This window comes from Pristiophorus japonicus, chromosome 18 (genome assembly GCF_044704955.1).
Source record: "Pristiophorus japonicus isolate sPriJap1 chromosome 18, sPriJap1.hap1, whole genome shotgun sequence".
In the NCBI taxonomy this organism is placed as follows: domain Eukaryota; kingdom Metazoa; phylum Chordata; class Chondrichthyes; family Pristiophoridae; genus Pristiophorus; species Pristiophorus japonicus.
In genome coordinates, this window is record NC_091994.1 from 72,328,807 (window position 1) to 72,343,365 (window position 14,559).

Below are 14,559 nucleotides of genomic sequence, written 5' to 3' on the forward strand. Positions count from 1 at the left end.
TGCTGTACCTGGGCCCCGCTGAAGTTCCTGCTTATGCTCTAATTGGCGACCTGGGTTTTGGTGAAGTCACCCAGTCGCCCTCCTCGAAGCCATTGCCCTCCTGGAACGGCTTGCGCTGTATCTTGAAGTGGTTGCCATATTTTCTACATTACAACAGTGATGTTGATTTGAGGGATAAATATTGGCCAGGACACTAGGGAAACTCCCCTGCTCTTCTTCAAATTAGTGCCATGGAATCTTTTACATTCCCCTGAGAGGGCAGACAGTGCCTCAGTTTAGCAGCTCATCTGAAAGACGGCAGCCTCAAGTGTCAGCCTAAATTTTGTGCTCAAGTCTCTGGAACAGGATTTGAACCCATAACCTTCTGAACCAGAGTTGAGTGTGCTACCAACTGAACCATGGCTGATACAGAAATATCTTAAAGCACTTTACAAGGTCCAGAAAATATAATGTGCTCTGAGTAGAACGAAAAAGAAATGAGAATTGAAAAACGAGGGGGCGACAACACAGTTGAAGGGAATGCCTTTGAAAGCAAGAACAAAGGTAGCAAAGCAGAGTGATCTAGGGAGGAACCTGAGTGCAGGGGTGGAATGACTGAAAGAGTGGCCAATGTGGGTGGGGTACAGTGAGTGGGGAACAATGAGTAACCTGGGGTCAGAATAGTGTTTGGGAGCATACAGCTGGGGTGAGGTAATCGAAAGATTTGAAAGCAAAAATGAAAGTCTTGCAGTCAATTCACAGGAGTATCAGGAACCAATGGAGGAAAGCATTGGGGATGATGTATTGCATCAACTGCTGTCCCATCTGCTTTACTTTTTTTTGGTGTTGATACCTTATCTGAATAAAAAGAGCACAAAAATACTGAAAATACACAGCATCTGTAAGGAGAAAAGACCAGAGAATGTTTCAGCTGTAAGACCTATAATCAGAATCTCCATTCATTTTATTTTACTTACATTATTTGTAGTTCCTTAGAAAAAAAACTGTTGGTCTGATCCCACCCGAATATTCCCAGGGCCACCATTTTGGATTCAGGTAAATGGAGTTGAGATACAGATCAGCCATATCTAATTATGGGCCGCCCGACCTGTGTGAGAACACACCGCAGGTCGGGGCTATAAATAGAGCTGGAGCGCTGGGCCCTGGAACATCGTGGCAGAGGTGCGGCGAATAAGGGTACGGGGCCCAGAAGAGCCGAGGGCCCAGGGGCATCATGGACCTGCCCACATTGCGATATGTGTGTGCACTTGGTCCATGCGGCAGAGCAAGTCTCCAGTCGTCCTGGTTAATCCTTGTCACAGGATAAAGGCCTAGCTCTGTCAAGCCCATGTGCTGGCTGATGTGCAACGGTCACCACACGTTCAAAAAATTCACGCACAGGCATCTTCTACCCCCTCAACTGGAGTTCAGGACTGGAACATCGGGTCCTTCATTGAAACATCTGTGAACTCTCGTGGAAGCAAGTCATCCTCGTTCGAGGGATCGCCTATGATGATGATGATGATGATCTAATTGAATGGCGGAACAGGCTCGAAGGCTGAATGGTCAGCTCCTGTTCCTATGTAGGTCTCTGGATAGGTTATTTAGAGCGCATTTACTGTACCACCAGAGCTTTTGGCTTACTGAGAAATCAAGGTGAAGGACCAAGGACAATAGTGCAGGACACTATACAGGTCGACAGAAGCAAGAGAGTGGAGGTAAATGCAGAGGTAGTGTTTATGCGATGTAAAACCTGAGTTTTAAAGAATATAAACTGTGAGGAAGGAAAGTCAGAGGAAGGAAATAAAAACACAATTTTGAGGCATTTGCAAATAATGAGTTAGGCAAAAATGTGAGCAGACTTGATTTCAGTACCGTTACGTATATAATGACTCAAAAGACTTGTTCATGTAAACTCACTCAGGTGTAAACCTGGTCCACTTAGTTCGCGCCCAAAGTGACTACAAGACATGGTACCAGCATTTATATACCAGGGGCCCGCACACACGTGCATACAGCCTGATGACCTCCGACAGAGGCGCCCCCTGGTGCCTAGTGACCCCAAGCATCAATACATGACAACATCCCCCTTCAAGATCTTAGTATCAGTCTCTTTAGAAATTAATACGGTCTGGAGCTTTCCGCTCTCGAGTTGAGTCAGTTCAACTCCAGTTCTGGGCGAGCGTTCTGAGTCAGTTATGACTGGAGGCTGAGTAGCTGATCTGATGGGAGTGGTGATGACCATGTCAGAGACTGAAAGTTCAGGTTCTGTAATGACAGCAAAGTCCTCTGATGAATGACCATTGGTTGGTTGGTCACTGACGGCATCTTCGTCAAGCGGTTCCAGTTCATCCGTGTGCCGCAGTTTTACTTGATCAACATGTTTCCTGCATGTTTGCCCATTCTTGAGCACGACAATAAACACTCTGTTACCCTCCTTGGCTGTGACAGTGTCGGCGATCCACTTTGGATCTTGACCATAGTTCAATATATAAACCGGATCACTGGCAGAAATAGCACATGACACAGCTGCACGATCATGATACAATTGCTGACTCTGACGTCAGTTTTCAACATGATCATTCAAATCGGGATGAACAAGAGAGAGTTCAGCAAGGGAGACCCCGGTAAACATGTGAGGTCTTGTCCTGTAACTAAGCAATATGCGTGACAAACGAGTCTGCAGTGAACCCTGAGCTACACATTTCATACTCTGCTTGATCGTTTGAACAGCACGCTCTGCTTGACCATTAGAAGCAGGTTTGAATGGGGCTGATCTCACATGTTTAATACCATTGAGTTTCATGAACTCTTGAAACTCCAGACTTGTGAAGCAAGATCCGTTGTCGCTCGTAACAATGTCAGGTAAACCATGAGTAGCAAACATGACATGAAGGCTCAGAATGGTAGCTGTGGACGTACTGGATGACATAATGATACTCTATCCACTTTGAATATGCATCCACCACAACTTAAAACATCTTTCCCAGGAAAGGGCCTGCAAAATCGATGTGTATCCTCGACCATGGTTTAGATGGCCACGACCAAAGATCTAGCAGAGATTCCGCTGGTACTTTACTTAGCTGCATGCGAGTGTTGCACTGATGCACACATGATTCCAGATCAGAGTCAATTCCAGGCCACCAAACATGAGCCCTGGCAATGGCTTTCATCATGACAATGCCAGGATGAGTGCTACGTAGTTCACGTACAAATTTGTCTCTGCCTTTCTTGGGCATAACGACATGATTGCCCCACAATAGACAATCTGACAGAATGGACAGTTCATCTTTGCGACGGTTGTAAGGTTTGGTCTCATCACACATCTCCATGGGTACTGCAGACCAATCACCACTGAGGACACAACGTTTTACAACCGATAAAATAGGGTCATGGCTGGTCCAGGTCCTAACTTGTTGAGCAGTGACAGGGGTACCTTCACTCTCAAAAGCCTCCATTACTAACAGTAGATCTGCAGGTTGAGGCATCTCCATATCAGGTGTGGGCAAAGACTCAGTGCATCGGCACAATTCTCAGTGCCCGGTCTGTGACGAATAACATAATCATAGGCAGACAATGTCAACGCCCACCTCTGAATGCAGGACGATGCATTGGTATTGATACCTTTGTTTTCCGAAAACAATGAAATGAATGGCTTGTGATCCGTTTTAAGTTCAAAGCGAAGACCAAACAGGTACTGATGCATTTTTTTTACCCCATACACACAGGCCAAAGCTTCATTTTCTACCATGCTGTAGGCTCTTTTCACTTTTGACAAAGTTCTCGAAGCATACGCAACAGGTTGCAGTTTACCCGACTCATTTGCTTGTTGGAGTACACAGCCAACCCCATATGATGAAGCATCACAGGCCAATATAAGACGCTTCCACGGATCATAGTAAACCAGCAGCTTGTTTGAACAGAGCATATTCTTAGCTTTTTCAAAAGCTCTATCTTGAGATACACCCCAGACCCAGTTGTCACCTTTTCTGAGCAGCATGTGCAGTGGCTCTAGTAAAGTGCTCAATCCGGGTAAAAAATTACTGAAGTAGTTGAGTAGCCCAAGGAACGAATGCAGCTCCATCACATTCTGAGGTCTGGGTGCATTTTTGATGGCCTTGGTTTTCGAATCCGTAGGTCTGATGCCATCAGCAGCAATCTTCCTCCCCAGGAATTCAACTTCAGGTGCCATGAAGACACACTTTGAACGTTTCAGCCTCAGTCCCACTTTGTCCAGTCAATGTAGACCTTCCTGAAGGTTGTTCAGTTGTTTAGCCGGATCGCGACCTGTGACCAGAATGTCATCTTGAAACACGACAGTTCTAGGTACAGACTTTAGTAGACTTTCCATATTCCTCTGAAATATGGCTGCAACCGAACGAATTCCAAAAGAACACCTGTTATGGGTGTTGATGCAGATAAGTTTCTTCGAAATGGTGACAAGCTCCTGTGTCATATAGGCCGACGTCAGGTCCAGTTTAGTGATCGACTTTCCACCAGCTAGCATGGCAAACAGGTCATCAGCACTCGGTAACGGATACTGATCGTTTCAAAAATCGGTTAATCGTAACCTTGTAACCTCCACAAATCCTGACTGTACCATCACTCTTCGACACAGGAACAATAGGACTGACCCACTCATTAAACTTGACCGGTGATATGATCCCTTCACCCTGGAGTCTGTCAAGCTCAATTTCAACCTTTTCCCTCATCATATAGGGAACAGACCGAGCTTAATGACAGACAGGACTTGCATCAGAATCCAGATGAATCTGCACCTTGGCTCTCGTAAAATTTCCAATGCCCGGTTCAAACAAAGAAGGAAACTTCTTCAACACTTGAGCACACGAAGATGACAACGCTTTGATATTGTTCCAATTCCACTTGATTTTCTCGAGCCAATTCCTGCTGAACAGCGTTGGACCATTGCCTGGGATGATCCATAACAGAAGATTATGAACCACCCCATCATATGACAACTTGATGACTGCACTGTCAATCACCGGTATGAGTTCCTTAGTGTAAGTACGCAACTTGGCATTGACTGGACTCAGCTTCACTGCCTCAGTGTCCCACAGCTTGTCGAATGTCCTTTGGCTCATTATCGACTGACTCGCACCCGTGTCCAGCTCCATCGATATTGGCACACCATTCAGTTTCACATTAATCATTACAGGCTGCCTCTTTCCCAAGAACAAATACAGACCATACACTTCCTCCTTGGGTTGTGCATCCGGGCCAGCACTAGACTGGTCATCATCACGAATGTGATGAGCGGCAGCACGCTTGCTCAGTTGTGGGCACATTCTCTGAAGATGCCCCACTTTGGAACAGCCGTTACAGATGTACTGTCTAAACCGACATTGATGATTGCCCCCACAGCACCAACAGGGTGAAATAGGATTCGTACCAGTTGCGGACTTTGAGCAGCTACAGGTTTCACGTAAGCAGTTGAGAAGGCCCTGCCATAAGCTGCTCTGCCAGACAACACAATCTTGTTTACAGTACTTGCCATGGAGCTCCGACTTTTCGATGATATCTGCCTCAAATTATCATCAGTTGTCATGCATGCCTGGGCAGTCGCGATGGCCTTGCTCAAATCCAACGTCTCTGCAGCCAGTAACTTCCAGAGAATCACAACATGGTTGATGCTTATTACGAAAAAATCTCGCAGCATGTCTTCCAACATGGTCCCGAACTTACACGGCTCAGCAAAACGTCGCAGGTCAGCAACGAATCCTGACACATCCTGGCCCTCAGCACGAACGTGTATGTGGAGGCGATAGCGTGATATGATGATCCCCTCGTTTGGCTTGAGATGGTCACGTACCAAAGCACACAAATCCTTATATTCTTTGTCCGTTGGACGTGCAGGCGAGAGCAGATTCTTCATGAGGCCATATATTCTTGAACCACAAATAGTGAGGAAAACTGCCTGGCGCCTAACTGCGTCATCGTCTCCCGCCATGTTGTTGGCCACAAAATACCGATCCAGGCGGTCGATAAAATCCGCCCAATCCTCGCCATCCACGAATCTCTCCAGAATTCCAATAGTGCCCATTGTGCATGCGAAGGTTCTTAAGTTACCTCGTCGCCAAATGTTACGTATATGACTCAAAAGACTTATTACTGTAAACTCACTCAGGTGTAAACCTGGTCCACTTTGTTCGCGCCCAAAGTGACTATAAAACATGGTACCAGCACTTATATACCAGGGGCCCGCACACACGCGTGTACAACACCGATGACCTCCGACAGAAGCGCCCCCTGGTGCCTAGTGACCCCAAGCATCAATACATGACAAGTATAAGATAAGAATGCAGGATGGAGAAAGAGAGGGTGGGAAGCATACTAGTTCCAGAGACACAAGAGAGGACAATTCAGAGCAGCAGTAATCATTTTAAAAAGAGACAATATTATTTGCAAAGACGAGATAGAGAGAGCAGCACAGAACATTGTCCTTGCAGAAGGCGAAGGAGCTGTTAGAAGGTAGTAATTTTAAAAAGTAAAAAAAATCATAAAACTGACATGCGAAGAATGAGTACTCCAGCCTGCCTTTAGTTTATAAAAGCCTTGGCTAGGCAGAGCCAAATTCTTTCAGGGAATCCTGGTAAGGTTAGCTTGTTGCTGACAGACAGGGTGTGAACTGATACTTCTGATTTTTAAATGTATGGAGTAACAATCCTCGGGCAAGGAAATGAGCAAATCCCCTGGACAGAAAATGAAACTTTATGTCCAATGTAAGGATTTAATGGGAGGATAGAGTGGCGGTGATGGGTAACACCCCCTTAACACTTGCACACTCCCCCCTGCCCTGACTCTAATACTGGCTGTGCACATTGGGAGCTGTGGAAATAACAGTGCCATAAAAGAGAAGCATTTCCGGCACAGGACGCACGCCTCTGTGAGCACTGCTGTCAACACAGCAATGAGGGGACCAGGTGAGGCTTTGCCCGGGGATCGACACCCAGTGCTGGGCTCAGGCTGTCCAGGCTCGGTGGCTCCACCATCCTAACTCCCCGGGAACCCGGCGCCGCTCCCCCGCCACCCCCAAACTTGCTCCCAAGTTTCGCCCGGACTTTCCCCGCACCATCACCCACCCACGCCGTCCCTTTGGGGGAATCTCTGCCACGATGGCCAAGAGCCGCTCTCCAGACAAGAAACCCCGAATCAGGACCAAGTTCGCCGAGGTAGGTGCCGTAGATTCCTAGCCTCACATTGTGCCTGTTACATTGGGCTATCCAGCGCGGAATGCAATCGGGAAATATTGGCATAGTTCTTCTAGATCTGTAATCTGTAATATGCAACATTTTAGCAGACACGGGCTATTTTCGCTACGAATTTTGCAAATGTATTTTTTCAAATAACTAGACCTATTGAACAACTGTCGGGAAAACAATCTAGGTAATAGGTAAAGCAGGGAGGTGAGATTGCCTTTTGGATTTGGGGTTTATGGATGTGCCCGGCTATTTCTGGCGCATTATGTATTTTGCTGATTGCTCCTTTAAGTCGCGACATGTCATGAATGTTTCATGCGATACCCTCCCTGTCTTACAACATACGCGGCCCCACTGCACGTTACTCACATCCTGCGACTAACAGCAGAAGCATGAACAGTTTTCCAGCTCTGTGCATCCAAGACGTGTGTGTAATGGAAAACGACTAAGCTACCAAGAAAAATAAGAATCTGCTACTGGAAAATGTTCCAAAGGCTCTGGAGAACTGATTCCATTTCCAGAGTTGAGTGCCCAGTTTGCATACAATACCATGGGGAGGGATTACAATGCTACTTACCCGGGAGCCTTTCCGACACTTTATTGAAAGATGGAATTATTCAGTTTCAACAGTTCTGTCCCCTATGACAAAATGTGTTAGTATTCGACACTGGCGATAATTGGACTGTCAGAAATAATATCTAGCAGCACAGGGGGCCATTCAGCCCATTACATCAATGCCAGCTCTCCTGAAAGAGCTCTACGCGGAGCCTCTCTGTATCCCCTGCTCTTTCCCCACAATCTTTTAAATCTTAAATGATTAAATATTTATCCACTTCCTTTTTAAAAACTGTTATGGAGTCTGCGTCCACCACTATTTCTGATGGGACGCTCTGTGTTGTCCAAAACCTCTCCCACTATTCTATTGTTGATCTTAAATGTATGCCCTCCAGTTACCAATTCATCACCAGTGGAAATAGTTTCCCCAATTTACCTTTTCAAAACCCCTCATCATCTTTATCACATCTCCTGTTCATCTTCTACTGAAAGCAGCCTCAGTTTAATGAGTGTGTCCTCATAACTAATTGAGTTTGACTGTATTGGTCTAAGAGAAATAGATGGAAATTTAAGGTGTATGTTAAAATGTTCAATTCTCTTCCCAACCTCAAAAACTTATTACATCTCTCCCCACCTTTAAATGCCTCTGCAAAACCTAGCTCCATTATCTTCAGTTACCTTCCTTCACTTTCTCCAGCTCCTGCTGCACACAAAAGTAAACCCTACACACAAATAAAAACAGCCCTATAAATACAGTGAGATACCCAATACTTTCATGCATCTTTCCCTGCCCTCCTTGCCAGCGTCCTCCCCTTATCCCCTACCATCTTCCCTAAAACATGAAGGGGCCGAAATTGTCCCATCCAATAAGGCCTCTGGCCGCCTTAAAGCGGCGGCCACGGGGTGGCGTTGAATTGCCGCCGACTCTCCGCGGAGGGGCCGCCATTGTGGAAATTGCCCTTTGTGAGTTTTGGAGCGGTGCCCATGACCGCTCCGCCCGCTTTCTCGCCGCAGCGTGCAGGTGCTGACCCCTTGCCAACTGGCGGGGACCCTTCGCGAAATTGCCCCTCTGGAAATTGCCCCTTTCCCGGTATTGCCCTGAGGGAGGGGCCCCGCTGCCGATCGGTGCCCCAGACAGCTTTTGCTGTCGGTACACTCTGAATGAAATCTAGCCCAGTGAAACTGAGCAATAATTCTCCAGTATTTATGGGAAACATTATGCAGGCTTTTTGTGGGTGGTGGTGTTGGTGGGGTGGGAGTTAGTTTGGCTACATTCTAAGGGGGGTATGTTAAATGATGGTTTTTTACTGTTGAAGTCCTGTAAATCCCAGAAAGTTTATGTCTACGATAAAAAGTTTACATTTTATTTTGGCAGCCAACAGTACTTCCGAATTTTAAAATTCAGTATTAAGAATAATGACTCAATAACCTCTATTTAATGAATTTCAAGAACATAATCCATAATCTACTTTATCCAAACCAAAAAAACCTTTGTGGTTGGCTGAAGTGCATTTAGGTGGGTTGAGATGTTGCAACTCTAGTATTGCTCATACGAAGGGCCACTGGGGGATTCGTGTGTCTTATCCAAAGATTAGTACATTGAGAAAGCAGTTTGGAGCACTAGTGCGTTTGATGCATGGAATGATGGGATGATAGGGTATGGGGTTGCATCTGTTATTCCCAGGTGGTGAGCTGCTAATCTCAATTGGATTGCTGAGGCGAGGTCAGAGTGGAGGTTGAACAGTCCCTCAATAGGAGGGTGAGTGCCCCAGGTCACTCCTCAACACCTTCACTGAGCAACTGGTCACGCAGCACAACTATCAGAGGTCTGGGAGTGTTATGCTTTCAGCTGGAGAATTGTTCACAGTATGTGGCACATAATCGAAAAATTGGTTGCTAATCACTGGATCCACTTAGTGCTTTGCTGGCAACAAATGCTGAGTGGTATTTCAAGCCTATGTTCCAAAAGCTGTGGTTTATCTTTGGAATTATTCCTGCAGTATGTAGGTTCCTTTACTGTGGAGGATCAAGATCTCGATGAGAAGACATGGCGTATCCATCAACAGCTTCATATTCTGAAGGTAAACATAATGGGCTCAAGTTTCGGACCCCCCGCTAGAACGACGCACATCGGAGAGGCCCACCTAATTTGTAGAACAGAAATTGCATCGAATACTTACCTTGCGATTCTCTGATATCTGTAGGCTCGTTTCCAGCTTGGCGCGTTGCAGTAGGAGCTGCTGGGGGCGGAGCTACAGCCCTGCGCCAAAAACAGTGCCGGCAGCTACGCGCGTACGCAGTAGCTCCTGGCCCTCCCAGTGCGTCCTGTCTCTGGGCGACGACCCTATCCCTGGCCAAAGGGACGTCGCCCCTATCCCGGGCCGAGTGGCCTGACTACCCTTACTTCGTCGGCGGCGGGGCCTTCTCGGCATCTCGCTGGGGGCGGGTGCCACCTGAAGTCTTCGGCGGCGGCCAGGCATCTCCTGGGTGTGGGCCCCGCCCGAAGTGGCGTCGTCGTCAGCAGCGGGGCCCACCCGTCCGGCATCTTGCTGGGGGCGGGCCCCGCCCGAAGTCCTCGGCGGCAGCCCGGCTTCTCGGCGCGGGCATTGGCGTTGTCGGCGGCGGCGGGGCACACCCGCCCGGCATCTCGCTGGGGGCGGGCCCCGCCCGACGTCCTCAGCGGCGGCGGCCATCTGCTGGGTGTGGGCCCCACCCGAAGTGGCGTCGGTGGCGGGGCCCGCCTAACCGGCATCTCCTGGGGGGGCCCCGTCGCAGCGCACTGTTGGAGGGCTCCCGGTGCTGCAGTAGATGAATAGAAACTTAATTTTTTATTTATTGATTGATTTTTTATTATTTTTTTTATTTTTTATTTCTAAACATTTTTTTTTTGATTGATTTATTGGTTGATTTATTGATTTATTTATCATTTATTATTGCTGATGGCTCTTTATTTGTAAAAGTGAATTGTTTAATGTTTGTAAATCCCCCTTCCCCCCCACCCCCCATCTCTCGATCCCTACGCCTGATTTCTAAGTGTAGGCAAGGTTTTTCTGAGCGTACAAAAATCTACACTTACTCCATTCTAAGTTAGTTTGGAGTAAGGTTTCGCTGCCTAGACTTGCAAAACAGGCATAAGTGGCTGGTAACGCCCCCTTTTGAAAAAAAAATCTGTTCTAAAATGGAACTATTCTTACTCACTGGAACTGGAGCAAACTAAATGCCGAGAATTGCAATTTCTAGGATGCTCCATTCTAAACTAGTTGCTCCAAAAAAATAGGAGCGACTCAGGCCGAAACTTGAGCCCTATATGTTGTAGCTAAGCTCCATCACAATGTGGAAGTGGGATTGTAGCACTACTCATTGACTGACCCATTAATAGGTGGACAATTCCTAATAAATTAAACCATGAAAGTAGGATAAGGTTCAAAGTAGGAGAGGAAAAATTTAAGACCAATGGCAGGAAGTTCTTCACGTAAAGAGTGATCAACACTTAGACTTTTGGTTATAATGCTGGCGGTAAAAACCTCGAGATTTAGTAAGCAGCTGGATCTTGTGATGGGGAGGGGGAAAGAGACGGTTGGTAGGTTCTTTATAGATGGATGAGCTTGCATGGGTTAAATATTCTTAAATTGTGAAAAATGATTAAGAGTGAATAACGCAGCTGGACTCATTCCACTGATACCAGGGGAGAACTGGGAAACCTGAAATATGAAAATGGAAAATAAAGAGCTGCAGATAATAACTGGCATTAAAATAAATTCAATTGAGAAACTCACTGCTTAGATCCAAATTTGACAACATCTGGAGCTGGCAGAAGTGGCTGACTGAAGATCTAAAAGAACCACAAAACAGCAAAAATTTCAAAGCAGGATAAGACTTGGGGCTCAATTTTCCCCAAAGCTTTTTTTTGGCGCACTTGAAGAGTTACACCCGTTTTTTTGTGGCTCAAGGACGCCAAAAAAAAAAAGTTTTAAATTTCCCTGTTGGATTTCTTCATTTTGGTGCAGCCTAACCTGTCCTTTAGTTTTGGGGATGGAGCCTTGATCTGCGCCAAAAAGATCGGGTTGCCACGGTAACCAGGGACACAAAGCGGGCGGAGGCTGCAAAGTGAAACATACAGCCAGCTCCCAACACATTAAAATGCATTGCAGCAACTTAAAAACACATTAAAATATATTGCAGCAACTTAAAAGCACATTAAAATATATTGCAGCAACTTACTTCCAATTATTAAAGTCTCCCCCCCACTCCGCCCCCACTCCTCCCGATGCCGGTGTCGATTCCCGCCCCTATCCTAGGCCACAGGGCTTGCCGGTTTGCTTCCCTAGCCCGCCCCGAGTGGCTTGCTGGTCCCACTCCCCCGCCCGATCCTGGCCCCGAATGGCCTCCCGGTCCTGTTCCCCTGCCTGACCCTGGCCCCGAGTGGTCTCCCGGTCCGCTCCCCCACCCGACCCTGGCCCCGAGTGGTCTCCCGGTCCGCTCCCCCACCCGACCCTGGCCCCGAATGGTCTCCCGGTCCTGTTCCCCCGTCCGACCCTGGCCCCGAATGGCCTCCCGGTCCTGTTCCCCCGTCCGACCCTGGCCCCGAATGGCCTCCCGGTCCTGTTCCCCCGCCCGACCCTGGCCCCGAGTGGTCTCCCGGTCCTGTTCCCCCGTCCGACCCTGGCCCCGAATGGCCTCCTGGTCCTGTTCCCCTGCCTGACCCTGGCACCGAGTGGTCTCCCGGTCCGCTCCCCCGCCCGACCCTGGCCCCGAGTGGTCTCCCAGTCCGCTCCCCCATCCCACCCTGGCTCCAAATGGCCTCCCGGTCCGCTCCCCCGCCCCTAGCCCAGGCCAAATGGCCTCCCGGTCCATTCCCCCGCCTGACCCTAGCCCCGGGTGACCTCTCGGTTCGCTCCCCCGCCCCTATCCTAGGCCGAATGGCCTCCTCCCTCCCGGTCCCCGCACCTAACTATACCGAAAGGTTTCCCTCCACTTCTCTCCTCCTCTCTCTTACCCCTCCTGCTGCTGTGTCCGAGCATCTGCTGCACTTACCTGTGCCGATTTCCTTACCTGCGCCGCTTTCTTTAACTCTCCATACGCTGGCCTAAGAAGAACTGGAGTAACTCTCAGCTGGCCAAACTGGCCAGAATTGGCGTGGGTGGCAGGTTACGGCCCCTTTGGCTGAAAAAAATACCTTAAAAAAATGGTAACTAACTGAGTTACACCGGTGCAAATTGATCGGGGAAACTGTTTTTTTTAAACTTAGGCCAAAAAAAGCAGCCTGCTCCAAAAAAGTGGCTCAAATCACTGGGGAAATTGAGCCCTTGGAAAGTGGAGACAAAATTGAAGCTAAGCTTAGCAGCTTCAAAGTAGTAATACAGATTTGTGTTTTCTAACTGGCCCGGTTTTAATTCTTTTTTCTATTTGGTTAGCTATAGTTCTTCAAAATTCAACTTTGGCGTGGGGGGAATAAAATAGTTACTTCATTTAATCATGACACCACAAATATATTTTAGCTTAAAAACCCCAATGATGGACATTGCTCAGAACTTGGTATCTACTATTACTAAATGTAACTTTTAATTAAAGAATACTTGGGGGATCAGCTCCAATAAGCCAAAATCTTGAGTTACCATCATGTAAATCTCATCCCATGTTTAAATTGTGACATTTTTCTTCTAATCTACAAAATGGAATGAATTTGGGTCAAACAGCTATCCTCCATCCACAGATTCTAGTGTTATCATAAAGTAGAATTGAATCAGAAAAGCTAATTTTAATGTTATTTAAGGTAAAAAAAAACAAGCTAAACAATTGCTCCCTAATAATTATATTATAAAATAGCTTAATACATTTTTAATAAAATAAAGTATGATAGTAATAACTTCCAGTGATCTGGATTTTTCTATTCAATTGTGGCCTGTGGGTTTAATCATTGTAGCGGTTAATTATTGCCACAGTTATGCTGCAGAAAAATACACACATTTTGCCTCTTTATTCAAATATCTGCTGATTTCATTGTGGCCAAGTTTCCCAGTAAAATAATTCCAGGTGGCACACATTATTTCCAAAATAGTATCCCCATGATCTTACAGGATTAATACTTATGACTTAATACTCTGGATAATGCATCTCAAGATATTTGCTGTTAGAATTCTCCTTCAGTGTTCAATAGAGTAATGAGTCTAATTTCCAATAGAATTTCAACCCGTTTCAGTTTTTAAAAGGCACTTGTGTTGTGAATCACCTCGTCTGACATGTGATTTTATTTTCTTGTAGAATTTTCCTCGAAAAATGGCAGTAATTCTGAAATTCTCATCTCAAGGAATAAAGATGTATAATGAAAATAAAGAGGTAGAGTGCATGGAACCATTCATAAACAGACTATGCCGCCTAGTCGCTTTGCTTGACTTGAAAGATGGTCACTGGGAGTCGAAGGCAATGGAATGCTAAATGCCACGAATAGTATTTGATATCTCTCTCTGTTTATGACATTCTTAATAACTTTGAACATCTATCTTCTTTCCTCTTCTTTAATCCATTTCCCCATCCTACTTTGCCTTTTCTCCTTAGGGCAATAACTCATGCTGGGGTATGGTTACATAAGTGACCATCTTATAAACAAAAAGGTTTCTCAAGTAGAAAGGTCAAAATGGTCACCTGCAGACAATGAAATCTTGCTGTCACGAACGTTGACATGTTTCAGAGACTGGTATTAAAAGTTTCTGCACATTCAAGCGCGTACTGCCAATCTTTGACTGTGCCTCTTTGGCTATGCCTGCCTAAGTTAGCGGCATACTAATGGCTCCAGGAATTACTTATGACT

At 46.5% G+C, this 14,559-nt stretch overlaps 1 protein-coding gene across 2 annotated transcripts in view; it reads left to right on the top strand.

Annotated features, from left to right (window-relative positions):
- Positions 1 to 6,902: 6,902 nt before the first annotated feature.
- Positions 6,903 to 14,559, top strand: part of sh2d5 (SH2 domain containing 5) — a 74,334-nt gene continuing 66,677 nt past the window's right edge. For both annotated transcript variants that reach the window (XM_070860142.1, XM_070860143.1), the window contains exons 1-3: positions 6,903 to 7,169; positions 9,752 to 9,832; positions 14,013 to 14,087. In XM_070860142.1, coding sequence (XP_070716243.1) covers positions 7,113 to 7,169; positions 9,752 to 9,832; positions 14,013 to 14,087 — 213 coding nt within the window. In that variant the 5' untranslated portion in view covers positions 6,903 to 7,112. The remainder of the gene's footprint in view (positions 7,170 to 9,751; positions 9,833 to 14,012; positions 14,088 to 14,559) is intronic.